The sequence below is a fragment of the Falco punctatus genome (assembly GCF_963210335.1).
Source record: "Falco punctatus genome assembly, chromosome: 14".
NCBI lineage: Eukaryota > Metazoa > Chordata > Aves > Falconiformes > Falconidae > Falco > Falco punctatus.
The window spans coordinates 3,040,370-3,067,608 of NC_137594.1; the positions used below are offsets into that span (position 1 = coordinate 3,040,370).

The 27,239-nt window shown below is 48.4% G+C and overlaps 1 protein-coding gene across 1 annotated transcript in view; it reads left to right on the top strand.

Moving 5' to 3' along the window:
- The window catches only part of SLC7A5 (solute carrier family 7 member 5), a 40,902-nt gene extending 15,840 nt beyond the window's left edge, over positions 1 to 25,062 (top strand). Inside the window, exons 3-10 of the mRNA XM_080410660.1 lie at positions 10,776 to 10,881; positions 11,651 to 11,695; positions 12,947 to 13,070; positions 14,137 to 14,240; positions 15,019 to 15,115; positions 15,405 to 15,554; positions 16,695 to 16,872; positions 18,774 to 25,062. Of these exons, the coding sequence (XP_080266786.1) occupies positions 10,776 to 10,881; positions 11,651 to 11,695; positions 12,947 to 13,070; positions 14,137 to 14,240; positions 15,019 to 15,115; positions 15,405 to 15,554; positions 16,695 to 16,872; positions 18,774 to 18,829 (860 nt within the window). The 3' untranslated portion in view covers positions 18,830 to 25,062. The remainder of the gene's footprint in view (positions 1 to 10,775; positions 10,882 to 11,650; positions 11,696 to 12,946; positions 13,071 to 14,136; positions 14,241 to 15,018; positions 15,116 to 15,404; positions 15,555 to 16,694; positions 16,873 to 18,773) is intronic.
- The last annotated feature ends 2,177 nt before the right edge of the window (positions 25,063 to 27,239 follow it).

Below are 27,239 nucleotides of genomic sequence, written 5' to 3' on the forward strand. Positions count from 1 at the left end.
ATTGCACATGACATTTAGTTTTCTGCTAAACCATCCGGCCGCTTCGGACAGATTGGAAGGTAATAAGATCAAAAGTGATAGTTAGCTAGTAACCTCAGAAGGCAAACCCTTTTTTTCCTGCCTGTGCACACAGTGCTCCAGGTAAAGCAAACTGGTTTAGAGTGGGAACCTTGGGATCTACAGAGGGTGCTCCTCACAAAGTCCACGTTTACACCTTGTCCCAGGTGGCACGCTACTGCTTGTCTGGGTTCCTATTTTACAACGTGCTGCCTGGGATTCTACTTGTGGTCTAACGTGGATTGTATTAATCTCCTTATGGAAGTTGCAGGCTCTCCGGTAAGTCCCTAAGAATGTGCAAGCTCCTTTCGTATGCCTTCCCATAGCTTCCACCTACATTTTGCAACTTTCTCAATTTTTCTTTAAATCATGCCAGGTAACATGATGCTTTTATGTAGCAGGGGTACATCAAGAGACTGTCTTTTTTTCTTCCTTTTTTCTTCAAGGAAGGCATACTAGCATCACGTAAAGCATACTGAAAATGGGAGAGTACTGCGCTGTTCTCGATCTTTGTTGGGACAAGAAACGATGGCTGCAAGCTGTGAAGCAAGGGGTATTTAGATTAGTTGTTAGAAAACCACTTTTAACTGTATATTCAGAGGTCAAGTGGGTTGTCCAGAGAGGCTGTCTCACTGGAGATGCACAAGGACGGATTAAGCAGTCTCTCTCGGGAGTGGTTTAAGTGAGTCGAAGCTGCCTTGGAGCAGGGGGGACAGAGCCGGTGCCCCTGGAAGCTGCTGTGCTGGTGCTCTCTGCGGCCATGCTGTCATTACTGGTACAGTGCAGAGCTGCTGGGTCTTCTCTAGGCAAAACACTCCAGACCAAGTCTTTTAAAGCACTGATGCTTTGAAATGGGTAGCTTTTTTCTAAAAGCCCATTTCACCTCTGGGTAGGTGGCTGATCCTGATTCCTATACGTAACCACAGGGCCATGCCTTTACTGCTCCTCTGCGTGCCCTTGCTTTCTGTTACACTGGTTCCAATGCTCTTCAGACAAAGAGGACTCCTACCGCTACCAGCTAGGTAAATTAAGTCCCAAGCCAGAGTGAAATACACACCATGTTGATTTGTCTGGGGCTGCAGTTTCTGCAGCGCTGGGGTTGTGTATCCCGTGATGGTCCGGACAGCACCTGAGCAATGCTGATTAACTCGCTTTAAGGGTTAGTGTCCCATTGCTGGCTTGTGTTTACAGTATCTATAAACAGAGGAGAGGAGCAGTGCCACAGTTTCTTGCTCAAATGTGGAAACTTCTGAGACTTCACAGAAGTATGTCTTTGTATTGACCTCCCACCTTCAGCTTTTGGCTTTTCTTTTTTCCTTTCATTGGATATTTTCATTATTTTCAGAAAAGCAGTAACATCTCAAGACGAAGAAATATGTGGCAATATTACCACACAGAAAATGGTGTTTCCTTGTGATCTTTCTGTGGACAGCTGTTTTACATCACTTCTTTCATGTGACTTCAAAAGAAGGGTGGAAGTTGGTTTCCTACTTAGACAGCCTTTCAGCTGCTTGAAAGTTGACTCAGTATAGCTGACCCATTTGGGATGCAATTATTTTACTAATACAAAAGTTGCACTTTTAAAAGCCTTTGGGTGGCTGCAGTTGTGTGGCTTTAAAAGTTCGGTGTCCTGAACTTGGTATATTGGTGTGTAAAACCTTATATATGGACCCCCAACGGCAGAGCCCACCAGTCTGTAGCACTTAAATAGCATAAATAACTTACAGCACAGACAGGATCAGTATTTTCTCACTCTGATATTATGAAAACTAGGCTTATTTTTGGTTCTACTGTTCTACCAGCTCTCAGAAATTGCCTTCTGTCCAGCCACCTCTGGGTACTTTTTGGCGATATTCTTGTCCTGGGGAGCAGGATGCCCAGGACCGGACTGCGCAGCTGCTTTGGGCAGTGGCTGTGCAGGTTTGAGGGATGCTTCCCGCACTGGGTGCGACACGGTCTGCGGTTAGGTCTGCAGCTGTGCTTTTCATACCTGATCACCCTGCCACCTCCTGGTACCTTAAAAATTAACGTGGGTGCGATGTGGTTTAAAAAAAGTGCCAATCTTTAGGGACATGGTCACGCTTTTTACATGCAAGGAAATTCAGGAAAGGTTTTGATGTAAAAAAAAAAATAATTCTAAACAAACATATCACAGCCATGTTTCATATATATTCTTGTCCATTGTTGATGTCCTGGGGCTTCTGAAATGTTTAGTTACCCACGGGCAGATCAAGCAGAGAGGTGCCATCCCCAGGTGCCGCACGTTCGGGGAGTGCTGTGGTGCTGGGCTCCAGCACTCGCTGCGATTCCTCACCAGCAGTTCTGCTCCAAGAAAAAAAAAGAAACCGGGCATTTGGGACTTGGGGAAATAGAATTTGACGCTTGCTTTATTGAATTATTTTTATTGAATTTATTGTCCCTTTTCCCTCTTAATGCCTAATTTCTGATCTTAAATTTCTTGTCTGCGGTGCCTCGAGTGCCTGTTTGATGGCAGCAGCATTATTCTCACTTAAGTCCCTTCGTTGGGTTGTCAGAGACCAGCAGAGCTGCATCTGCTGAACAAGCACAGGGTGAATTAAGGACAAAGCAGGCAGGTTGAACTCCAGACATTTGCCATGGAGAGTTCAGACTAGGCAGGGAGTTTTGTTCTTAATCTTGGGGTTTTCTTTTAAATAGATGCATACAGTGTCAGCCAGCACTGGCACCCCTCACTCCAATATCACATGTTCTTTGTAAAAAGATGTTTAGAGGTGTACTTGTGGCTGGCAAATTCTGAACTCGACATGGGGGAGGGTTCTGAAAGTACTGAAATGAAGAGTCAAACCTTTGGTCATTAATGTGTGCTTAGCATGTTGGTGAAGCCTCCTAAAAATACCATTAAGTACTCCAGGTGTGAGGCAGAATCTTGGCGCCGTGGGGCTGTGTGTGCATCTGGGTGCTGCTTTCATTTATCGAATCCCTTTGCATTTTGCTAGAAAATGCCTAGTTGGTCTCTGTCTGTCTCTGTGAGGGTTATTTTGCTAGTTCCCTGCCCAGACTTTTTTTCTCTGCCTTTTTTTTGATGAAAAATCCCATGATTAAGAAAGAACTGAGGGAGAGAAAGTTTACTCAATCATCCTTTCCTCCCAAATTTTCTTCTCTGCTGCCAGTGGCAACGTCAGTTGAATGTCCCAAAAAGCCCCTTGAGGCAGCTGTGGAGGGAGAGCTGGGGCAGAGCTCGGCCAGCAGCAAAGGCGAGGGTAGAGCCGAGCATGGGGAGGGCAGGGCTGCTCTGCGGGGGTCCTGCTGACACGACAGGAAAACTTGATTTCATGGCTGATAATTAAAATCTCAGGCTCCCTCAGGTCTCAAAGCACAATGGTGCACAGAGGCTGGGAGAAAACAAGAGTGGTCATTGTATGAAGTCTCTTTGGTTTGTACCTACGTTTAATCACGCCTGGCCGTCCAGAGATACACGAGCCCTTAGCACAGCTAAAGAAATCTGCTGCAAGTTTTCCTTTGGCCTGGTCTCATCTCTCGTGTCCGTAGCGTGAACCTGATCAGCAGGTTGATGTTTAGGAGTTTGTTTTCAATTGATTTATTGATTTTTTTAAAAATATTTTTTTCCCCTGCCCCATCAGTCACGACCTGCTTTTTTGCTAATGGAGGGTAGATGCAGCAATGCCTCTGGCACACTCTCTGTCATGGTATGCAGAGTGGTGGCCATTGCCCTGGTGGCCGTGCCCAGAGGAACAAGCTCACCTAAGGGACTGGCTCTGTCTAGGACACAAGCTGGGACATGGGAATCAAGTGATAATAGAGCTGTAGGTGTCTGAGAGGAGTTTGGAGCCCAAAGCCAGCGCTGACGGGTGTTCAGCCAGCCAGCCCGTGACTAACTCGCACTGTAGATCCTCTTTGGCAGACGGGAGGCAAAGCCTGTGGATCAGAAAAGGTCCCTCAAGCTTTTGAGTGCATCCCTGCAAGTTGGGGCTGAGGCTGGCGCACAAAAGATTGCAAGAAAAGCGTGCCCTGCAGCTGCCCATGCTGTTTCTTGTTACGCTGGCATTCAAAAATGCCACTATAACATGATTTTCAAAGCGTTAAGCTTTGAAAGAAAGCTGTTGTGCTTCCCTTACTCACCCTCTTGTTCACGGAGCACATGGACAGTGGAAGACTGTACCGAAGGAGAGCAGAAACAAGGAAGCTGGGAAAGCTGCCAGCATCCTGAACCTCTAAATCACATCAGCCATATGTCGGAGATTAATCAGGCGTCTTAACACTGGAGGGTTGATGCAACACAATTATGTTTTATGGGCCTCTCACTCTCTTATGTTTGATTTTTTTTCTAGCCAAAGGTGGATGCAAATGTTGAGGCCAGGTGGGCACAGCAGGTTAGCGTGCTCTGCAGCTTGCCTGCTCTGGTTTGGAGTGAGCAATGTTCATTTCTGCTCAGACAATTTTTTTTCTTGCCCTCTCTGCCCAGAAAATTTTCAGCAATTATAGATTCAAGGATAACAGTTCGGCTTGCTGGGACTTTTGCATTTTACAAGTGCAAAGTTGCCTGTCCAAAAATAAATAAAATGCATTTAATAACAACAAACCAACAACAACTCCTCCCCCAAAATACAGAAGCAGTCGGTCAGTGACCTGTGCTGCTTGTTAAGCTCACTGTGAGTTGGAGTGGCTCTGTATGCGCACGCTGGAAGCTCGGACTCTAATGATGATGTGAACCGATGTTTGTTTAGCGTTGCGTATCGAGGCTCGTAGCTGCGTTAGCTCTTCAGGCTGGAAATGTGCTGTGACACCTGGAAAGCTGCTGCTTTAATCCAAGGAGTTGTGGATCGTAGCACGTTGCTCATTTTCGGCACGTGGAACGAAGTGCCAAGCGCTGAGCTGGATCAAGGTAGGTGCCTTGTGTGGGAGGCTGAGGAGCGCACCCACAGGGCACCCTGCTCACCCCTCTGGTGGGCTCGGTGGGTGTTAGGGCAGCTGGTGTGAGAGGCTCTGGTGGCTTCACATTTTTCCAAGTTCAGCTATCCCAGCAATGCAGACATATTTAACTAGAGAGCAGCTAATTCTCTGGTATTTGCTTCTTTGCATCTCTGTCGGGCTCTCCTGCCTCTGCCTCCCTGAAGTCTCTGGCCGCAGCAGGAGCAGTGGCTCATGCCTGAGGTGTGTCAGCGATAGCTCTGCCTGTGTGCGCGCGCGTGCCTTTGCTTGCATTCGAGACTCATCTTTTCCCACAGCCTCCGGCTGCTGGGCTGAACTGAGCGGCCTTGCCTGTGGGGCTGGAGATGTGGGTGATGGGCAGGGGGATCTCCCTCCCCAGGTGCTCTTGGCTCTCCTGCGCGCCAGGCTGGTTGGCTCTGTTAGCCCCCAGAGCCTGGTCAGCTGGCTCCTTCTTGCTTGTCGTTCTCAGTCCCAAGTTTCTATGGATGTGGATTGCATGTGTTGCACAGATAATGAAAAGAAAAAAGCTTATGGAAGTGACTAGAAACCCACTGGCTGGTTTGTTCAGGGTTTGCACCTTGCTGTGACTTTGCCCAGATAGGGGCAGACAAGGGGACATGTAGGAAACACCTTTCCATGCCATGCTAATGATCGAAGGGACCCTGCTTATCCAGGGTCTCTGCAGTGCCCCTGGGCTTTCCAGCTGCCGGAGGAACCCAGCATTTTGAGGTCAGAGCTTGCGCCGCTGCTTCTTGGTCTGCTTCTCTCTTTCCCATCAGCAAATGTTACGCCGGCTGATGCAGAGGTTGTGAAAATCGAGAGGTTTTTGCTGAGGAGGAAGATAAAAAGGTCTTCTGGTGACATCAGCAGGATGCAGAGAAGGTGGGAAAGGTGCTAAATGCTGTCTGGCCCAGGTGGTGTCCTGGTGGACAACTGCAAAAGGAGGAGTTGTGAAGCTTGAGTAGTGGGGTGGAGTGAATGCAGGAGCCCAGACCCATGGTTTCACCCTGAAGGAGGAATAACAGCTCTTTGTAAATGGTATTGACAGAGCTTCCCAGCACTGGGAGGAGAGGAGCTTTTCTGTAAACCAGAAGGTTGTAGCTGAAGTGAGGGGAAGTGTCACAGCCTGTCCGCAGCTCCTGGTGAGAATTGGGACGTAAGCCAGGAGCCTCTGGCTCCTCCTTGGATGCCCACTCTGCTCTTCCAAGGTTCTGGTGCTGTCTTTCAGACCCATAAACTTGTCTGCTGTGGGACTCAAGTTTAATAGCTGCTGTTCGAACCTGCTTAATGCAAAGCTGTCTGCAGAGTGGTGGCAAGCAGAGAAGAGCAAACGGCTTATGTGGCTACCAAGTGTGCGTTTCCCAGGGAGCTCCGAGCTGGCGAAGAGATGCTCTCCTAACCCTGGCCCCTGCACGTTTCTTGCCATCTCATTATTCTGAATCAGTCTACTGAACTCTCGCTGCTTTTCACAGAAAATGGCTCAAGAGCTGAGTTGATCTTCTCCTCTGGGGTTTTTCCATGTATACAACACATTTCTCCCTGGCTCAGTTTCTTCCACGAGTGAGACACACTGAGGGCCCCCCAGGTCTTGCTGAGCTCTCTAGATGGCCATGTTCCCTCTCCTCGCTGTTTAGGCAAGTTAAAAATATTTAATTATCATTAAATGCTTTCTGCAAGAGAAGATTGCTGTGCTATTAAAACCGGAACGGACATGACTGGGGAGCAAATGAACATTTTCAAAGAAAGGGTCTGAACATGCAGCGCGTGGACCTGAAACAGGTCCCTCCCGCAGAAAGGCCCCAGGTGACCCATCGCTTGCCGGCGCAATTACCAGAGTCTTGGCAGCTGGCAAGATCAGCAAATGGGGTTTATGTCAGAGCTTGTTACCTTAATTTGGTTAATTGTAGAGCAGAGTGCAGTTGAACAGCCAGTTCAAATCAGGTTTCAGATCTCTGGGGTGCCGGGCACGGGCAGGGCATTGCCTAGAGAGCAGTGGTGGCTGCGTGGGCTGGGGGAGGGCAGGGGAGCCGGGAGGGTGGGCAGAGCATGGCTTCGCCCAGGGTGCGCTCGCTGGCAGACCTCTTGCTCTCTGGGAGCAGTTGGGGCCGTGCTTGGCAGCCTCACCTACAGATCTGTAACCCTAGTTTGATCCAAAGTCTGTTGGGAGCCTTGAATTGCACATCGAGGCTTGAAAGATGCAGTGTCTGGGACGGAGGCTCGTGCCTCCCTTTGGAACAGCAGTTCCTAGGGGCGTTTGTACTAGAGGAAGGAGGTAAGAATGACCCTGCTGGACCATCTACCCAGTGTCCCCAGGCTCCAGCTGGGGCCAGTAGCAAGCATCAGTGGGTAAGTGCAAGAACAAGGGGGACTCATGGTGCTCCCTGGATGCTTTCTCAGCCTCCAGTGCACCTCTGGGTCTTCTGCACCAGATGAGGTATCTTTGTGTGATGATTCCTCCTCCAGGGATCTGTTTAACGACTACTTGAACCTCTGTCTAATTGTGTGGGGAGCTGCTAAAGAGCGTCAGGTGGACACCTGAGAATATGAGCTTGTATCTCCTCCTGCTCCAAGGGAACATCTTGGCTCCTCAGGTTATTTGTGTTCTGACATGTTGCTAAATCCATTTTACCATGGGAGCATAGAGACATGAAGTTCAGCGATGTGCAGCAATTTTTTGGAGAGCTACAACTCTTGATAAGCAAGGCAGGGAGAAGGCAGCGAAGTGTCAGCTCCTCAAGTGTTGAGGAGGAACGAAAAGTCCCTTCCTTCCTACCTCGTCTCCTCTCCTGGCTGCCTCCACGTTGACTTGCCACTCCTTTGCCGGTAGCTGCATTTCAGTGCCAGTGCTTCAAAGAGATGTGTTAGGTGCATGCCGCGGCAGGTTCAGGGAAGAGGTGTGCGAGTAATTAGTTATGTTGCACCCATCCATTCCTCTTACCCGCCACCCCCAACCACAGCATAACAAAATGCCAGGCTTTGTTTTAATTTCTTTGCTTCAGTGCTGCTCCTGTAGCGGTCCCGCGCTGCCTTTCCTTCCTCTTTTGTTCATGTTTCCTGGAAGGCAGGCAGTCCTGACACACAGCCAACGTGTCTGGACAGCCCAGCAGGCCACCCACTTGGGCTGGGACCCTTCCTTGCCCACAAGCTGAAGATACCCCTGGTTCCCAAGCAGGGGGCATACCCTGAATCCAGGCATCTGGTTTTGGGCTGGGTCCCACCGATGCTCTGCTCCCCTCCCCTCCCGGCCAGCTGGGCGAGGGTGGCAGCTCAGCCCTTCCTCAGCAGCACCAGCACACGGTTTCTGTGTGAGGTTTGGGAAGGCAATAGAGTGAAACCTGCAGATGCTTCAGAAAAAGGAACATTTGGCCTGAGAGCTTTTTGCCTGTGATAAACAGAAAGAGGCTTGGTGGAAGCCAGTGCCCGGTTCTGGGCAAGAAGTGGAAGTGCGAGCCCACGGCGTGATGCTGCTTGTGCCCTGGCTGCTCCCGGATCGCAGCATCCTCCTGACGTCCAGGTGGGAGCCAGGCTGCTGGCAGATCATGGGCAGACCTTTGAGAAGAGAGGTCCCGAGAGGTGTTTGAAAGGCCTGGGGAGCTCTCCTGCTCTCCTAGTCTGTTCATCTGCCATTCCAGTAGCTAATTACGGTCACTGTTAACAAAAAGTGTATCTTATTCCCATAACAAAAGACCTGGAAAGAACTAGGCTGGTGATTATTCAGAAGGGGCAGAAAATAAAGTCGGGAAAGCTGAGCCCGAGGGACCCAGCAGAATGTGATACTGTGCACACCCGCCTCCTGCTCAGCCTTTTTATTCACAGCCAGTCCAGGGCATTAATGCTAAATTAAGATTATATGACTGAACGTATAAGCCAGGAATTAAGGTTAAACTCACAACGTTGTATCAGTCTCTCTGCATTTCCTGGCTTTCCTGTTACACTCTGATGCGCATTTTCTAACCTTGCTTTTTAAAAACAGTTGGTGCATGTTGCTTAAGGAGATTCACCAGCTGAAGGGGCATTAAATACAACCAGCATATCCCAAGGTAGATTCAGAAGAGACCTTCCTAGCGCAAGGAGGTTCTGGAGAGAGAGGGGCACGGTGACACCAATGGGGAACTGCAGCCTGCAGTGAGATCTGGGCACGCAGAGCCTCGCAATGTGCTGGACGTAACTGCACGGGGTTTCCCGGACCCGATTGCCCAGTGCAAGAGCTGCTCCTGTGGTCCCGGCTCTTTTGCAGCTCACACCCACAGCATTCCCTTGCAAATGGGATAGTGACAGGTCATGGAAGAAGGCAGAGGGCTGCTGCTTTCCGGGGTATCTCTGTGAGCAGAAAGCACCTTGCGCCCCATGTTAGGGAATATCTTTTTTGACCTGGTTAGGACTCAGCAGGAGCAGGAGGGAGAAAGTTGGTGAGGGGAGCAATGCCCACGATGGAAAGGATGGGGACAGAGCTGGAGGGTCAGGTAGAGGAGGTGAAAGACAAGATGTAGCTCTCCCATGCACACAGGGCAGTTCTGTGTCACCGGCACAGATGCAGAGCAGTCCCTTGGGATGCACCAGCAGACCAATAGCGTGTCAGGAAAATCTGCCTTTCCCACCACCAGCAAGGCATTAAAAGGCCCGTGCATCTGCATTTGTTACTCAGCCTCTGCAGAAGTGGCTTTTGGTGGCATAGGGGAGTGAAAGGTCCCAGCATGAGATGGGAAAGAGAGCCCATCCAGAGGGAAAACGCCTGGTGTGTTAGCATCCCTCTCCTTTCCCCATACGCACGTGTGGGGTACCTTGCACTAAGAGATGAAGGGTTAAGCTCCAGGCCCTGCTGACTGCCATGTGATGCAGTTGCTCCAGCGATTAGCAGAGATCTGTGCCTTAAGAGGAATCACATGGGCTTCGACAGGTCTCCCTGGATGAAAACGTGCCCTGCCAAATCCTGTCTCCCTCCCTCCCTGCTTCGGTCCTCACCGAGGAGCGCGCTGGGTCCGGGAGGGGAGCGTGGCTTCGCCATCGCAGGCTTACACCCAGGCTCCACATCAAAAGGTAGGGAACAAAACAACTGCAGAGCATTTTAAAGCAAAATAAATAAACCCTTGGCTGCTCTGGGAGAATTCTTACCAAAGGTACAATCGAGTTGTCTATTTATGGCTCTCTGTTTCAAAAGCAGGTACATAACAGGAACTTTTGATATTCAAGCCCTAAAGAGGCTAACTTCTGACATTCAAGCCCCCAAGAACCTGACTTCCCACAATCAAAGGGATTGCCACAACCTTCTGCTTTATCAGGTGGCTGGTGGGACTAGAGGAAATCCTGGGTTTCTGCTTTACTGGGTGGCTGGTGGAAGTGGAGGAAATCCTGGGGTTTTATCGAATGAAAGCAGCTTTCAGTTGAGAGGACAATGTGACAATATCTGTTTGCATAGCATCTTCCAGCAGGAAGGTACCCAGAATATTTTCTTTGCAGGGAGAAGAGATGGGGGAGATTACCTCGATGATAGCACGTTGCAGTGTGAGAAAGTTTTGAGGGCTCAGTAATGGCCAGTTGCTTGAGACGAGTGTATTTGGGGCTGATTCTTCGGTGCATTACTCCCGATGAATTAAGCACTGTAAAACTGGATAAATCAGCCCAATACTAATATGTGCCCATGCTCCCTAGCATAACCCAAAGTGCATCAGCATGACAATTTATCCTAAGAGCAGCTTTTGCCTCCAGGTTTCTTTGTTTCAACACCCACAAAGGCCCTTGGGGTTCACAGTCCATCTACATTGATCCTTTCTTGTTTTTGTTTTGTGCAGGTGACGTGACAAGCCTGACTCCTGAGCGCTCCTTCGAGGGCACAAAAGTAGGCGTGGGGAACATCGTGTTAGCTTTGTACAGCGGTCTCTTTGCCTATGGAGGATGGTAAGATACAGCCCTCTATATTTTTTTAGTGCTAAATATTGCAGTCCATTCCTTTTGTCCCCAGATTGTGTTTGGAGGAAGAGCGTGGTCCAGGATATTCCATTTTTCACGTAACCAGGGCAGTGAGGTAGATGCTTTGGGTTTGCCTAGTAATGTTTTATTGTCATACTTCACACCGCATTTCCAGCCGGGACATAGAAGCACAAAGAAGTGGAGGTGATCATGGGATTTTGGAGGCAGCAGATGATGGGTGATGATGCACCGTGATGCTTGGTGCAGCTCCTAGGTGTGTTAGGGGAAAGCAGCAGGGTTGGGTTTAGCTAGCAGAAGAGAGATGTGCTACGTGCCAGTGGACTGACTTTGAGCACAAAACTGAAGCTCCCAGAGGGCTGTTTTGGCAGTCGCTTTGAGCACTTGCAAGCACAAGGAGCCTGCTCAGCTGGCTGTGAGAACACGCCTGTTGCAGCTGTCCTTATTGCCTGGAGGGACGGCCCTGTCACTCGTGGGTCCAGCTCTTCACCAGCAGTCATCCCCCTCCCTTGCAAGGAAGCTGGCAGCATGGTGTGCTAGATCCATCGGCACCATCCAGGGCTTGTGCTTCACAGGTTTTGTGCTGGGGGTCTTGGAGTGGGCATCAGCCATCACAAGTTTTACCACAGATGTCAGTCTCGCAACCCCTCCTGAAATTCCCCTGCAGATGAGTGAGATGAAGGGCTTCATTTATTCCATGGACTAACCAGAATTAACTGCCGTTCTTTTTAAATTACAGGAATTACTTGAATTTTGTTACAGAAGAGATGATAAATCCCTACAGGTAGGTGTGCGTCCTGTGATAACTTCCCTGGGAGGGAATCCTGTTGTTCTTGGGAAGCCTTTCCTCATGTGTGTAACAGGGTTTGCTAATCAGCCCAGAAGCCAAGGCCTTTTTCTGGGGAAATAGAAAACAAGATAAATTAATGGCATTGTTCCTCCCTGTAACAGGGGAAGGGGAAGAATAATCTCTGTATAAGGAGGGCTGTTGCTTACACTGCTTTCCTGTACTGCTAATGTTACCAGTGTTAGAAAGTCCTGCTTCCTTGCCATGGCCTGCTCGTGCCTTTCAGGGTTATGCAGGGGACTCAGTGAGATAAGGATGTGCCACCCTAAAGCAGGACATCACCGATGAATCAGTTTTGCTCATAGGGAAGGTGCCTATGAGGCACTTCTGAGATGAGCTTTGGGGTCACTTGTGCAAGAACCCATTCCTGGCTGGCCCTGGCAGTGATTAGTGCCTGCTGGGAAGCATAAGATTTGATATGCCTTTTCCTTCACAAATACAGTTATAAAAAGGTTTTTGCACTTTGCAATTACTTTCATGTCTTCTGAATGCAGTCATGGTATTTGACTCTCTCCTCCTGTGGCTTTGAGCTCCACTAGACCAATTATACATGGCATCAAGCAGGGTTTCCTTTTTCAGTTTCCGTTCGCAAATGAAGTTAAAAATATTTGGAAAGGCAGATTTGTACCAATGCAGCCTTGTCTTTATAGACCTGCTCAGACTGTGTCTGAACACATTTTCTTTGAGTTTCCTTAGTCCAGCCAGCTGCAGAGTTAGAGCCTAACAACTGCATGCTAAATCCCAGATCTTCCCATCTCCTGCAAGAAACCCACCAGCACAAATGATTCTCCTTTGTCCAGAAGAGAATACACGTGTTAATGCCACTGGCTAGCAAGAGACATGGGGGGGTGTGTGTGTGTGTATTTTTAATTAATTGCCTTTGCAGTGAGCTTGGATTATTGCTTGCCCAGACAGCCAGAGTTTCTCCATGCAAAAAGTCCCTTCTGCCATAATCCTTCACTCTACATCTGTCAGTCTCCAGGTTGTTGCTGTGGGGGCATCTTCTGCTCCCCCAGGGGAGCAGTGTGCGGCTGGGAAACTGGACGTGCTGCAGAGTCAGAGGAGCAAAATGGCTCAAGCAAACTTTCAATGAGTACAGGAGGGCTGCAGCATGAGCCACCGATCCCTGGCATCAACAGCTCTTCTGTGAGCTGCAGCGCTCCATTACAATTTGTATTTTCTTCCTAGAAACCTGCCTCTGGCTATCATCATCTCACTACCTGTAGTCACTTTGGTTTATGTGCTGACAAACTTGGCTTACTTCACGACCCTGTCGACAGACCAGATGCTGATGTCCGAGGCCGTGGCTGTGGTAAGATAGGTGCATTTCTGACGCGACTCATCTGTTTTCCAGGGCTGGTTATATCAGACTTACAATCTCTGGTTACATCTTCTAGTTCATTCCAGGTTGATCACAGCTGCTTACAAAAAAGCTGATGTTTGACAGGAATTAAAGAGCATCTGTGATGGGAGCAGGGAGGAACAGCATGATACCCAGGGGGATTAATCCCAGACAATAGGAAGGGTGGGCAGTCAGTTAGCACTGCGCTTGTAAACATGCAGGGCTGCTGCTGGCCTCATGACTTCTCATCAGTTACCAGAGCATGATATTTATGGGGAAAGGTCATTCAGTCAGTACTGAACTTGATTGTTCTCACTCTGTATCTTCCTTGTTTTAATTAAGACAGAAAAATAATACTTCTATTAATTAAAATGCCATTGCGGTCAGAAATCTGATTGCTTCAGAAGCGAGCAGCATGGTATGACCTTGCAGTCTGAGCGTGACCAGGACTGTTCAGTGCTTCAGGAGGAGTCTCACAGTCCAGGATAAGCTGGTCTGGGCCATTCAGGTGCTCCATCCTTTGGGTTAGTACCAAGCTCCGGCTCCAGCCTGCACCTATGCAGTACTGAATTACTGGAGATGCCAGCCTGTGTCACGTTGCTCTAGTTGGGTGCCTTTGCAAGACTCACAAGCAATGTAATAAAGGCATAAACCTGCAGTGAAGCAGTGCGGGGTCAGTTTGTGATAAAAAACTACAGCTCCAGGTCACTGTTTTTCTAAGGGGCTGTGTCCCAGGTCCTTACTCAGCAGCTGGCAACATCTGCCTCACAGTTTCCATTTGGTCTTGAACTTTTGGGTAGCCATTCTGATAAATGTGTGTGAGAGAAGGGCTCGCTGCTGATTTTTTTTGCAATTCTACAGTATGCTTTTTCAGGAAGGAGGAGCAGCAAATGGCAATATGGAAAACTCTGTAACAGCTTCAGCTCTAAGCCATGTCATTTGTTCAGATTTCCACAAATATTAAGTCTTTGTAGGCAGCTGTGAATTCTTTCGGACACTCTGGGTGTGACAGATCTGTCTTGTTGCCCCCATTTAGGATTTTGGGAACTATCACCTTGGCGTCATGTCCTGGATCATACCCGTCTTTGTTGGTTTGTCGTGCTTTGGATCCGTTAATGGATCTCTCTTCACTTCTTCCCGGTAGGTTTCTTGCTCAATTTTGTGGGTTTTGTTTACGAGTCGTGCTTAATGCCTCTTCGTTTGGAGCTGTCCTCCAAAGAGTGGCTGTGGGTAGACACAAAGTCTAAAGGATCTGGAGGCCATGTGGGGAATGCAGAAAAAAAAAGTGAGGCTTTAAAACCATACCCAGTTTAAAGGAAAACCTTTTAGTGATCTTAGTCTTCTATTCCTCAGGCAAAGTCCTGTTGAAGTTATTAGAACATAAACACAGGTTTGGGGCTCAGTGATGTTGCCCAAGAAAGTGGTGTAATGAAAAGCAGAAACTTAAGAAACTTCAGGGCTGAGAATCCCTCCAGAAAGCGGAGATAAGATGGGCCAGAACAGGGACTGAGATAGTTCCAGCTCTGACACACATCTCCCAGGTTGTCTTAGGAAAGTCACTTAATTCCTCTCTGCAAAGGAGGATATAAATACTTTTTTTTTATTACACTCTTCATCTGTCTCCAGCCTTCCTTCTAGGACAGGGACTTTCCACTGTGTATGTGCAGAGCAGTCTGTGCTGGTGGCTGCTCCTGGAGGGCCCACTCCTGAGCCAGCGACTGGCAAAAGGGCACAGCTGGCATTGTGCAAGGCACTACCAGGGTGGAGAACCTGTGTGGAGCCTGGGCATCTCAGTCTTGCTGCCTTGACACTCTCTAGGCTGAGCCTGGGCTGTCCCCACTTGTTTTGTGCTGAAGACAAACCCCAGCCCAGGGCATAAGGTTGCAGAGGTGATAATTGTTCTGTCTCCTCCCCCCAGGCTGTTCTTTGTGGGGTCCCGAGAAGGACACTTGCCTTCAATCCTGTCTATGATTCACCCCAGACTTCTCACTCCTGTGCCATCCCTCATCTTTACGGTAAGTACCTGGGTCTGTGGTGGTGAGTGTTGACCTGGTATTGAAAAATAGTAGGATCCCATCCGAGCGGTTGGAGGGGGACTACTTGGGCACCACCTCCAGACACAGCCACTCCTGCATGTACCTAAAGGAGGGGATGGACCCTCCTCCTCCTCATATCCTCATATTTCACTTCTGTTTTGAAATTGCTTCAGGCAACTAGTTCTTCTAAAATACCTGTATTTAGTGCTGTAACATACATGGCTCCGCCAACTCCCTCTACTAATGGCTTTTTATTTTTTGGATGCAGTGCATCATGACCCTGCTCTATGCCTTCTCCAACAACATTTTCTCAGTCATCAACTTCTTCAGCTTCTTCAACTGGCTCTGCGTGGCTCTGGCCATCATCGGCATGATGTGGTTGCGTTACAAGAAGCCAGAGCTGGAGAGGCCCATCAAGGTGAGAACAGTGTGATAATTGCATGGTCCTCCCTGAGCCCCTTCTCACCAAGTTCAAGTATGGCTGTTTGTCCTGTATGGAGGAGGGACTGGGGTTGCAAGCATGCAGGGGAAATGTTGTGTAGTAGCTAACACAGGTGTTCCTGCTGCATGGAATTTGCTAAATGCGGATCAGGGTGGGGGGACGAAGAGCTGCCGTGGCCATAGGGACACCAGCCTGAAGGAGACTCTGAGTGTCAGAGATGCAGCGTGTTATGGTGGGGTAGCCCAGTAGGAAGCTCTCGATGACTAACATATTCCCCAGGACAAATTACTGGCTGTGGCTCTCAGTGAAACACTCTGTACCATCACAGAATTAACTTTAAATAGTTTTTTAATAAAGCAGACAAACCCACGCCTGCCGAGATGAGAACTTTGTTCTTTTTGTCCTTGGCCAGCTTGGCAGTACTGCGTCCATCTGGGAGGAGGCCAAGATCATGTCAGCCACAAGCGTGTCTGCCTTCCTTAAAGGCATGTTTCTCACTCATCCCGCAGCACACGCAGGTCTCTGCCAGGCAACAGGCAGCCAGACAGAAACAAACTCTCAGACCTGTACCAGTGCCTTCCCAAAGGAACTCTTGGCAGGGTGTTTCCTTTGTTTTTTGTTTTTTCTTCTAAGACCTGGGCTGCTCAGAGCAGCGTAGCCGAGTCCCCTGAGAAACCGCTGTGAAGATGCTATGGCTTGTGCTGTGGTTGCTGCTGAATTTGATGCTGTACAGGTGCTTTTTATAAGGAATCATTCAAGTATGGAATTGGGGTCAAAAAAAAAGGGTGCTGAGAAATGCTCACGGCTCTTGCAAGCCACATCTTTGTGCTTTGTTTTACTGGTTTTAAAGGAACGTGTTAGGTGTTAACCTAACATCTGCTTTTTCTGGGGCTGATAAAGAGCACTGCCTATATCGATACCTTCCCCATGGCAATTCAAGGTCATGGTCCCCTTGTTCAGAGCACTGGGACAGACAGGAGCACCATCCATATAGGGGTCCCTGGTGGAACATGAACTTCTTCCCTCACCGGGCTGTACAGCAAGATAAACTTCCCTGGAAAGTGTACCCTGTTCCCCTGATACAACTTCTAACCTGTTCTTTGGGTCCTTATTTAGGTGAACATCTGCCTGCCCGTTTTCTTCATCCTGGCCTGCTTGTTTCTCATTGCTGTTTCCTTCTGGATGACGCCGAAGGAATGTGCGATTGGCTTTGCAATCATCTTCAGTGGGATCCCTGTTTACTTCTTTGGGGTCTGGTGGCAAAACAAGCCCAAGTGGGTTCTCCAAGGCATCTGTAAGTATTAGCAGTGAAAAGCAAGGGTGCAGCCTTGGCTTTTCCTCCAAAAATAGCAGGTTTTCGGTGAGCATGCTACAGCTAGTAGCTAGTACCGGCTCTCCTTTGTGTAGTGGCGGCTTCCAATGTCTTGGCTCAGATCAGTTCTTCTTTAATGGTAACAAGTTTTAACCTGATGATTACTGTATCTACTAAGCACCCAAAACGGACCCTGACTTGTGATAATAGCTAAGTTTGGGCCAAATACCATGTCTGTATTTTTTTTATCTTGGCAAACAGGTTGTTATGCAGTGGAGCGTAATATCCTGAGCACATTGCTGCCTTTCTTCTGCCTCCTGTAAAAGCGCAGGTCAAGCCTTTTCTCACCAGAGAGTCCCTTTCTAGTGGTGTAGGAAAGGAAAAGAAGAAACAGCCTAACGTTCTGAGCACAGTTGGCCTCAATTTGACTGCTGAAAATGCATAATTAGTCCCAATCCATCGCTTAGCCAGCGCTAACGTTTCTGGTCCTGTCAAAGCCCTCCTTGGCATCAAAATGTGGCAGCAGGGCAGAGGGAGAGGAAGATCCTTTTGACGTTTTCTCTTATTCTCTTATGAGTTTTTTTTTTTTTTAGCTACCTTCCTACAAGTTTTTCCAACAGCTGATGCTACACCACAGTGTGTTTTGAAGGGACGGAGAGGCTGTGCTTGGCACACGTAACCTCTGTCTGAACAACTGAATCAAGAAAGTCAATCCGTGTTGTCCAAGTAACTAAACTCTACCATCTGCCTCCTAGCTCTCATACAGCAGGCTGACCTAGAAAAGCAGACAAGTAGAAATGCCCAGCCTTAGCTGGATGCTTTTTATGAAGAAGAAAAAGGCTTTCAACAGTGCTCAGCAGCACTTGTTATTCTTTCCCCCCCATCTCTCTCTCTCCCTCTCTCACACACTCACTTTTTCATTCTGAGTATTAGGCTCAGTTCCTGGAAAAGCCATTTTTGCAGTGCTTGGGTGGCAAATTACCATATTGATTGTTTACCACCATCAAAAGCTTTAAGGAGAATATAGAAAATATTCTGGGAACATTTTGCGGGAATGATGATCCTGCAAATGTCCAGTTAGAAACATATGAACTTTAAACACATATATATTAATATATTGCAGGTAATTTGATCACCTCCAACTGATCTGGGTTTGACTTTGCGTGTATTTAGAATTAGTGCTAGCTTTACCTGGCAAGGCTATCTTGTGATCTCCAAACACACAGCGAAGCAGCAGAAAGCACAGGTGTGTTTGGATACCAGCTACCAGAACTAATGGGTGGAAAAATAAAGTTACTTCAGTTTAGCACCTTTCCTGTGCAAACTTGCATTTGAAATGCTTCCTTTACTCCTCACCTGCTCTGTGCAGGGCAGTGGCCTCTGCCTTCTGGCAGGTTTTCTGCCCAGGTTTTGCCCTGGGTACTTGAGCCTTTAAGGAAGCTATGTGCACATAGAGCCGAGGTCTCCAAAATTGGAAGTAAAAGCATCAGCTTTTTGTATTTTCTATGCCCTTTTGTGCTGTTGTGCCTGAGTCAGTTTTGTCTGCTTGTAGTTATGGCATTTAAACATAGTTACCCTATCACCACACAATTAGAAACTGCTGTTGGGAGGTACCAGAGGCTCTCTTGGGGCAGTACTGCACCCTTGCTGCAGGAGCAAAGCTCCCAGTGTTACACATTGAGGTTCTGGGCATGAGTAGAGAGTAGCCCATGGCTTATTTGCTTTCAAGTCTTAAATTGTATTTGGACTAATCTTGCTCAGAATCACAGTGGGGAGGCAAATGGGTCAGCCTTTCAGAGGCAGAGCATCATGAACCAAGACCAAGATACATGTTGGGCCCCTGCGTGCGATTTCTGACCTGTACTTTGCTTTCTTCCCCGCAGTCTCTGCAACAGTCCTGTGCCAGAAGCTGATGGAAGTGGTTCCACAAGAATCATAAGCAGGAAAAGCAGAGACATTCAGCTCGAGGAAACGCACAATATTATTTTAAGACAACACAAGGAGAAAATGCTTCTGATCCCTCGTAAACGAAACCTAGGCACTGGAGCAGCCCGTTGGAGCTCTTCGTGTCTGACAGCACGCCCCCAGCTCTGCCTTGCCTCCTCCAGCCCCTCCATCACCACCCTTTAGCCTGGCAGATGAGCAGCCCTGAGATGAGAAGTTCTTGGTACGAACGTGGGTCAGAAGGAGGAATTCCTGCTGGCAGCTTCAAAGGGGTCCTGCCTGTCCGGCAGCAGCGAGTCCGATTAGCATCTCTGTGTGTGTGTGATACCGAGAGCTGTACTTCAGTTCCATGTAGGCTTACTGGGCTTGGGTCTGGGATCCCTCAGATGATGGCAGATCTGCTTGCAAGCCTGGTTTGAGTGTTTCCAGCCTTACAAACGTGCCTGGGGCTGGGGCTGGGACTGTCACAGAGCTGCAGGGTGGTTCTGAGCCTGGCCCTCCTGCCTTACCTAGTCAAGGGAGGGTGGTTGGGAAGCAAAGGTTGGCTGAAGATGGCTCATGTGCTCACACACACACAAACTCATACCAAAATACGTGCTGCTGGATGCTTTGACTCTGTCCACTGGAGTGACTTAGGTGAGACAAGGCAGAGCAGTGTCAGGGTCAGACAAATGATGTGGGGAGGCCTGACTTTCATTGCGTTCCTGACTAGAGCACTCAGGGTCCCCTGCCACTGTCTGGCTTTAAACTCTCAGATCCAAGCCATCTCCCTGCTACTGAGCCGGTCCTCTGGGATGCTTTTCACCAAACGTCCATCCCATGGCCCTGTGAATTAGCACTGGGGCAGGTGCAGGCCTGAGGGTGGAGTTCCTCCTGATAAACCCAGGAAATTGCAATTATCAGAAGGCCAAGTCCTTGGCTTGCTCACTCCATGTTTTTCCGCAGATAAGCTATCGTCCAGCATGGGATGAGCAACACCATGCTCTCCAAATGGCCCTGTTCATTGCCTGCAGTGTGATTCGTGTTTTCCCCTGAACCATTTGCAAAGAGAAAATAAGGGTGGGATTCCCTTAGCTCATTCCCTGGGGTCTGTCTGTGCATTGCCTGTTGCCATGCCCTCCGTTATGCTGTGTCTCTTCTAGAACGTGCAGTGGAGATGGGACCAGCTGGATCTGGGGGCATAGTAAAGGGCAGATGTCCCCGGAACGGCTGGAGCCTGGCTTTAATCTTGGGCTGCTGTAGATGGTCTGTTTGGCTCTAAGAAGTAGGGCCTGGGGGCCTCGGAACTGCAGCATTTGGCTTGGTGAGATGCCCCCACCAACACCCTCCCATTCAGGGAGTGGTCTCTGAGCATAAAACCCACAATCCGCATGTGAAATCTTGTTTTGCCGTTGTGGGTGGTGCAGTCCCATCCCCTGACCCCACCCCAAATGTCTCTAGTTCCCGAGTAGCCAAAACTGTCCTCTTAGGAACACGTTGCTTCATTTGGTCAAAAGCATCACCTTTTCAGCAAAACTGCAGTTCTTGAACAATTTGCTTATTACGCCTCTGCGCTCAAGGTGATAGTTGGAAATCAAAAGCATCTTTTTCCCCATAAGGGAGCTGCTTCAGTCTCTGCTACAGATCTTTGTGCTTGTGCTTTGTGCAAATGGGTTGTTGAACTACTTTTTCTCCTCAATATTTTTGTAACCTAAGCCGTTTGGAAGCCGGGATCCTCCAAAAGCTAATGCTTTCTACTGGATTCTCCTTGTAGCATAGAGTTATTTTGGATGAAGAGGCATTAAGGACGCCAATGGTACTAGCTCATGCTTTGTCCTTGTAAGAAGTTCCTTAGCAAAAAAAAAGTGTGTGTTCTAGCAGGTGGCAGCTTCTGTTCAAGTGTGTGTGACAATGACCATGCCTATGTCAGCGAGTATCTATGTGCAGCTTTTTGCTATTGCTTCATCAGCCACGCGTCTTTACTTTGAGGCAGTGCAGGAGGAACGGGCGAGACAATCATCACGCTGAAAAACTTTGCTGTCAGGTAGCTTATTCAATGGCAGCACCATGTAGAGATACCCAGGCCAGCTCAGGTGCCACTTCATGTGTTTTAGCGTTGAGCTTTCCGGGAGCTAAGTTAACCTGTGGAGAGTTGCAGCTGGTTTGGGTGCACCTACAGTGCAGAAGAACCCAAAGTTTATGGCCAGTGCCTGGCTGTTCAGGGACCTACGTGCAATGAATTGGAGCATCTCCGATCCAGTGCCTGCGGAGAGGCGTTTGCATAAATAAGGTCATGAACCATAAAACCTAAACTCAATTTTTGGAATCCTCGTCCAGCTGAAGGCTGAGATGTTTTGGCAGGGTAGTGATGGGAAATTGCTGCTTATGCTGGACCTGTGTCATGGAGCGAGAACCTCAGTCTGTCACCTTCCACTTGGTCTGCAGCTTTTTTGGCTGTAGCGGTCTCAGAGCCAGCTTCCTGCAGGGCCTGGGTTCAGTGGAGGGACTCAGTGCTAGCAGATACCAGCAGAATTATTTGTGATGCAAAGGAAAGGGATTTTAGCTCTCATCCACCTCAGTCCAACATAAATTAGCACTCAAGTCCCATCCACAGAGCGCTCAGAAATGGGTCCAAATCTCCCAGAGGTGTGGGGTTACTTGGTTTGGACACATCTTTAAACGAGTTTCATCAGTGATGAAGACCATCACTACATTATATCCTCTTGGTAAACCTTTCACACTGGTTTTGACAAGGAGATGTCACACTGAGAAATATTTTTTTATTAATTAACCAATCTTAATTAAATCCTTAACTCGCTTGCTGGCTCTTTATGAATATTCATGATTTTTCACTTGCTGCTGAAGATCTTTCTCTTGTACTAACCTGCTGGCTCTGGCATTGATACCATATGTTTCATGGTGATCTTGCCAGCATCTCCCTGGCAATAGAGCTACAGGAAGAAACTGAACCAGGTACCAGCACAGAATGACAAAAATGTTGAACAGCTCACATCTCAATGCTGACCTTTCAAAAACCTGACTTCTTTTATCCCTGATTCATTGACCCCAATAGTTCCCCAGCACCACTAGAGCTTGGTGATACGGCTGTAAGAGGTTGGGTTATTTTTTTCCTGGAGGCTAGGGAGATAAAGAGTAAGGGGGTAAAACTGAATTTCATTTTATAAAGAAAACACAATAAAATAATTTCTCGTGTGGGTGAAACTGATGCTAACAGCATCTGCTGTCCAGTGTGACAGCTTGTAACACAGATCAGCAGACAGGAGTGTCTCCTGCCCTCAGGGGCATGCCGTGTTCAGCTGGATTTTGGTATGGCAAGAGAGACAGAATACATCCCCATGAAGACTTCCTTGCTGCTTGATTTCCTGAAATGTGGAATGACACGTGTCACAGAGGGTGAAATGAGCAACAGAGACTTCACAGAAAATTTCTTATCTTTCCCAGCACTGGATGTGGCATTTTTTTCTGTTGTTTCTCTGCTTGTGCTCTTTTGAGCCTGTGATCAGTCACATCTGTTGCAAGCCAGCAAGGGAGATAAACCCTTGCCGCAAAGGATACATAGAACCACAGTGACCGTGAGTTTATTTTTCTAAACAGTAGCTACAGTTAAAGGATGTTCCATGTGAATCTATTTCATATGGCAAAGACAGCTGGAGTGGTCATGTCAGTGGAATCATGGAATTGTTTAGATTGGAAGAGACCTTTAAGATCATCAGGTCCAACTGTGGAGCCAAGGCCATGTATTTCTGCAAGCAATGGCAGTGCTGCAGTAGCCCCTTGGTCCTTGTACTAAACCCCCCTTTCAATTATTGCTACTCTTAGCTTGTTTTTAAGTGTTCAGACTCCCAGGCAGTTGGTTGTTGGGGTGTGCACGGAATAGCATCCTGCAGGGGTTGCTCAACAGTAGGGCAGGGGTGTGCAGGAGCTGGGGGCCGGGCACTTCCTTACCCGTTGGGTTCCTCTTTCCGAACAAGAAACCTTCCTGACTGAGAGGGGAACCAGCCCCGCTCAGCCCTGCAAAATCTCCTGGCCAAAAGTCGGGGGGATTTAGGTCATCTTGGGTAGAATGTATTATTATTTTTTTTAAAACTTCCTGCAGTATTTGCAGTGTTTTCCATCTCGGATACCATGTTCTGGTAAACACGCTTTTGTTTTTAATGGCACCCTCTGTGGATACTAAGTTCAAAGGGACTCTGTCACTGTTGAACAAACTTTAACGACCCTTCAACTGGATTGAGGTTTGTAATAAGTGGCTTTGTTGTCCTCCGAGCCCTCTCCCTGTGGGTGGCTCAGGCAGGACAATAAATTGGGCTCCTCCACTGTGGGTCTGCCCAGGAGCAGAGCCCGTGAGGGGCAGTGGTTTTGCAGCAGAGGTCTTTGCCGTGGCTGCCACTTACCAACCATGGGGAGGTGTTTGCAGTGACAGAGTCCTGGTCCAGCTGTGGGAAATCACAGGGAAGGCTTCCACTCAGTCTGGGAAGGTACCCGTGCCTTCAGCCGAGACTGCAGTGTTCTTGGGCTTTAATAAAAAATAAAAATAAAAGTAAAAAAAAGAAAAAAGGAAATTACCAAATGTCATTACACAACACTCTGGCTGTTTGGGGCTATTCTTGTGGGATGCCAGCTTTTTCATCAACCCGTTGCACAACTCCATTTCTAGTGACATCAAAGGGGAAGGCAACGTTGGCTATTGAGAAAGGGCTGGAATAAAGCTTCCTACTGGAGCTTGGGAAAGGGCAGCCCAGGGGTGGGATGGCTCTGGTTCCCCTGCAGGGCTCATGCTGAGGTCTGCTGGCCAGTGTCGCAACCTCGGCAGAGCCCTGTGTACTGAATCACAGCTTTGTGCTGGCCCTGGGAGCCTGGCGAGCATCTCCAGCTGTGGGCCCGGCCAGCGCGGCTGGAGCCAGCGGTGCCTGGCTGCTGACCAGGGAGCGCAGCAGCCGACTTCCTGCGGCGATGGGAATCTGCTCCCGTGCCTCCGCTGGGGACCTTGCCCAGGCTGGGGCATCCCTTGAGACCTTGGCACTGAGGGATGCTCAAAGGGCTCTCCATTTCTGGTAGCTTCTTGAGGAGTTACAGCCCGCCAGCCTTATGCTGGTTTTGCCCATACTTGACAAGTTTCTTCCCAGTTTACACGGTCCAAACTGGAACTAGTAGGTGGGGTGTGGGGGGGGTGCGTGTGTGCGTGGGATGCTCTGGGCTTGGTGGAACAAAGAGCTCCCCGTTTGGTGCAGATGCTCTCACCCACAAGATGTAGTAGTAGGAAATGTGGCTCGGGTTAGGTCCCCCCTAAGGAACCAATGTCCAGAGGATTATTTCTTTGCTTTTAGCCCCCTGTTCCTTGCGTGAGAAGGGGTGTTGCTTCCTCCAGCTGTTGAAGTGTTAATGAGAAAAAAATTATTTTTTTAAATATTGAATTAATTTTTAAATGGCCTAAAAGAGACTTTATATCTACATCTAAATTGTTCCTGTTGGGTGATGTTCATCTCTGCGCAGGGGCTCTGTAAGCACTTGGATGCTCTCCTGCATCCCAGCCAGCGGGACGTGGCACTGCAGGACCTGGCTGCATCTCCTGCGCTGGGATGAATATCACATGTAGGGAAAAAGTCCTTATTTGTTCAGAGGACAGGGTGAGGTCTGTGTCCCACCTAAATCCATGCAAAAGGAGAATTTCAAGTGGTACCCAGACCTTGCACTGGCCCGCAGAACATAAAGAGGGTGAAATTCACTTGTAGTGAATAATCTGAGGCATCAGAGATACCGTTCTTCTAAAGTTTGTATTTTTGTTGGTTTTTTAAAAACACAGAAAAAAAAAAGATCTTAACATACAGAAGAAAATCTAGATCTGATTTACAATTTTGTTATATTTGATTGCTTTAAAAATATTTTACTAATTTAAATGTTGCTGTAGATGACTATTTATTTTAAGGGGTAAATATCTTTTAGTCTTAATACTTCTACAGTAAGCGCTGTCTATTTACAACGTTTGTGTTCCTGTCAACACAGCTATTCCACGACTGACTGAGTGCTGGTCAGCCAGTAGTAACTTAATCAAATTGCCTTGTAAAACAAGATGTCTCCTGCAATGGATTTTTTCTAGTATTTCTTGATTCTTTTATGTCTGTGTTTAACAAATCTGTTAAATGTTTGGGTTGTTCTATGTTTTGGGTCATTGTTTTGTTTTTTTTTTTTTTAACAAAGAAAGCTGAATTACAACTTTCTTGTTGCTGGTCTTTGCCTCTAAAACTTGTCTTTTGCAAAAGGTTGCCTTGTTTATCCCAGATCCACCAGCACCTGAGCCCTGGGATTCCAAGTGTTTCTCTTGCAGATGGGTCTAGAAGCACAGCTGAGTGATGACAGCATCTGTTCCTCTGTCACCATCCTCCTTTTTAAAATTCTAGTTACCATTTCTGGGTTTGTATGTGTTAAGACTAAGGGAGTGGGAAAATGGATGAGCTTTGGGCAAGAGGTGGGAGCAGAACATGAATGTCCCAATTCCCAGCGTGTATCTGCATGGTTACATGATGGAGACACTGCTCATGCTGCTGAAAAGCCACTAGCCAAAAGACATCATAGAATGACCGAATGGTTTGGGTTGGAAGGGACCTTAAAGCCCCCCATTTCCACCCCCCCACCACGGGCAGGGACACCTGCCATAGCCCAGGCTGCCCCCAGCCCCGTCCAGCCTGGCCTGGGACACTGCCAGGGATGGGGCACCCACAGCTGCTCCGGGCAGCCTGGGCCAGCACCTCGCTGCCCTCACGGGGAAGAATTTCTTCCTCATCTCTAATCTAAATCCACCCTCTTCCAGCTCAAAGCCACCCCCCTTGTCCTGTCACCACAGGCCCTTGTACAAAGCCCCTCCCCAGGTTTCCTGACGGCCCCTGTAGGTGCTGGAAGCTGCTCTAAGGTCTCCCCGGAGCCTCCTCTTCCCCGGGCTGAACCAGCCCAGCTCTCCCAGCCCGTCTCCAGGGGAGCGGTGCTCCAGCCCTCGGATCATCTTCGTGGCCTCCCCTGGGCTCGCTCCAGCAGCTCCATGTCCTTCTGATGTTGGGGGCCCCAGAGCTGGACACAGCACTGTGGGGAGGGGGTGTCAGCAGAGCAGAGGGGAACAATCCCCTCCCTCGACCCGCTGGCCCTGCTGCTTGGGATGCAGCCCAGGGCACAGTTCACTTTCTGGGCTGCAAACACACATTACCGGGTCGTGTTGAGCTTCTCATCCACCAAAACTCCCAAGTTTTTCTCCTCAGGGCTGCTCTCAATCCAGCCTGTATTTATGCCTGAGATTGCCCCAACCCATGTGCCAGACCCTGCACTCTGCCTTGTTGAACTTAATGAGGTTTACACAGGAACCTGTCTATCAAGCAGGAAGGCATCAGACTTTATAAGGGGATCCTCTGCTGCCATCCCTCTTGCCCATGTCCTTCCATGCAACAGAAGAGGATATTTCAGTGGGAAGAGACCTACAATGATCACCTAGTCCAATTGCCTGACCAATTCAGGGCTGACTGGGTCTGCAGGGGTCCTGGCTCAGGCATACAGAAAGGTGGAGGCATGAGGGTTGCTTGCAGACTTGCAAAGCTCAGAAGTTTTCCTTCCTAAAGGAGGGGACAGTGCTCAGGCCATTCTTTGGACACACACCCACCCCTCTACTAGAGGAAGAAATGGGTATGAAATGCTAATGGAGCTCTGAAAGGCTGCAAAGAAAACCCAGTAGTAAAGTGAGACTTCAGTGATGCCTACGTAGGCTGAATAGATATTATAGACAAATTTCTTAGTGAATTTTAGGTGCAACAGCCAACCGATGTCTTGAACAACGAGAGAATTCACAAGAAAAAGGCAATTCTTGATTTACTCTCAAGCATTGTGGCTGTTTCAGAAAGTAACACTGGAAGAGAGAATCTGCAGTATTATATGCTCAGGCCCAATGTCCTCGCAAAACTGAACTCCACTACCACAGCAACGTTTAACTTTAAATAGATATATGTATATACAAAGGACAAAGTCAAAGACGCAGAAAGGAGAACGCAGTTTCAAGGATAATGTGTGCACCAAGGGGCACAGAGGCTTTCCAATATGGCATTAAAGGCTCTTAGTGGAGGAATTAGAGTAATCTAAGAAAAACATCTCTAAAAGCCAGCATGGCTAAACAGCAGAATAGCCTGTGCTATCAGCCATGTAAAACAGATCATTCAAAAAGTGACAGCTGTGGCCAAAGAAGGAAAACAGAGGAGAGAATAAACTCTGGCAAATTAAATATAAAACCTCAATACGACAAGTCAACAGTACATTCACAACTGGGACGCTGACAGCAGCAGCAGAAGAAGGGCCGTGACGCCTGCAGGAAGCCTGCCAGAGACACAAGTGGGCCCCGTGCTGTGCTGCAAAGCGCTTTAACAGACAGATAA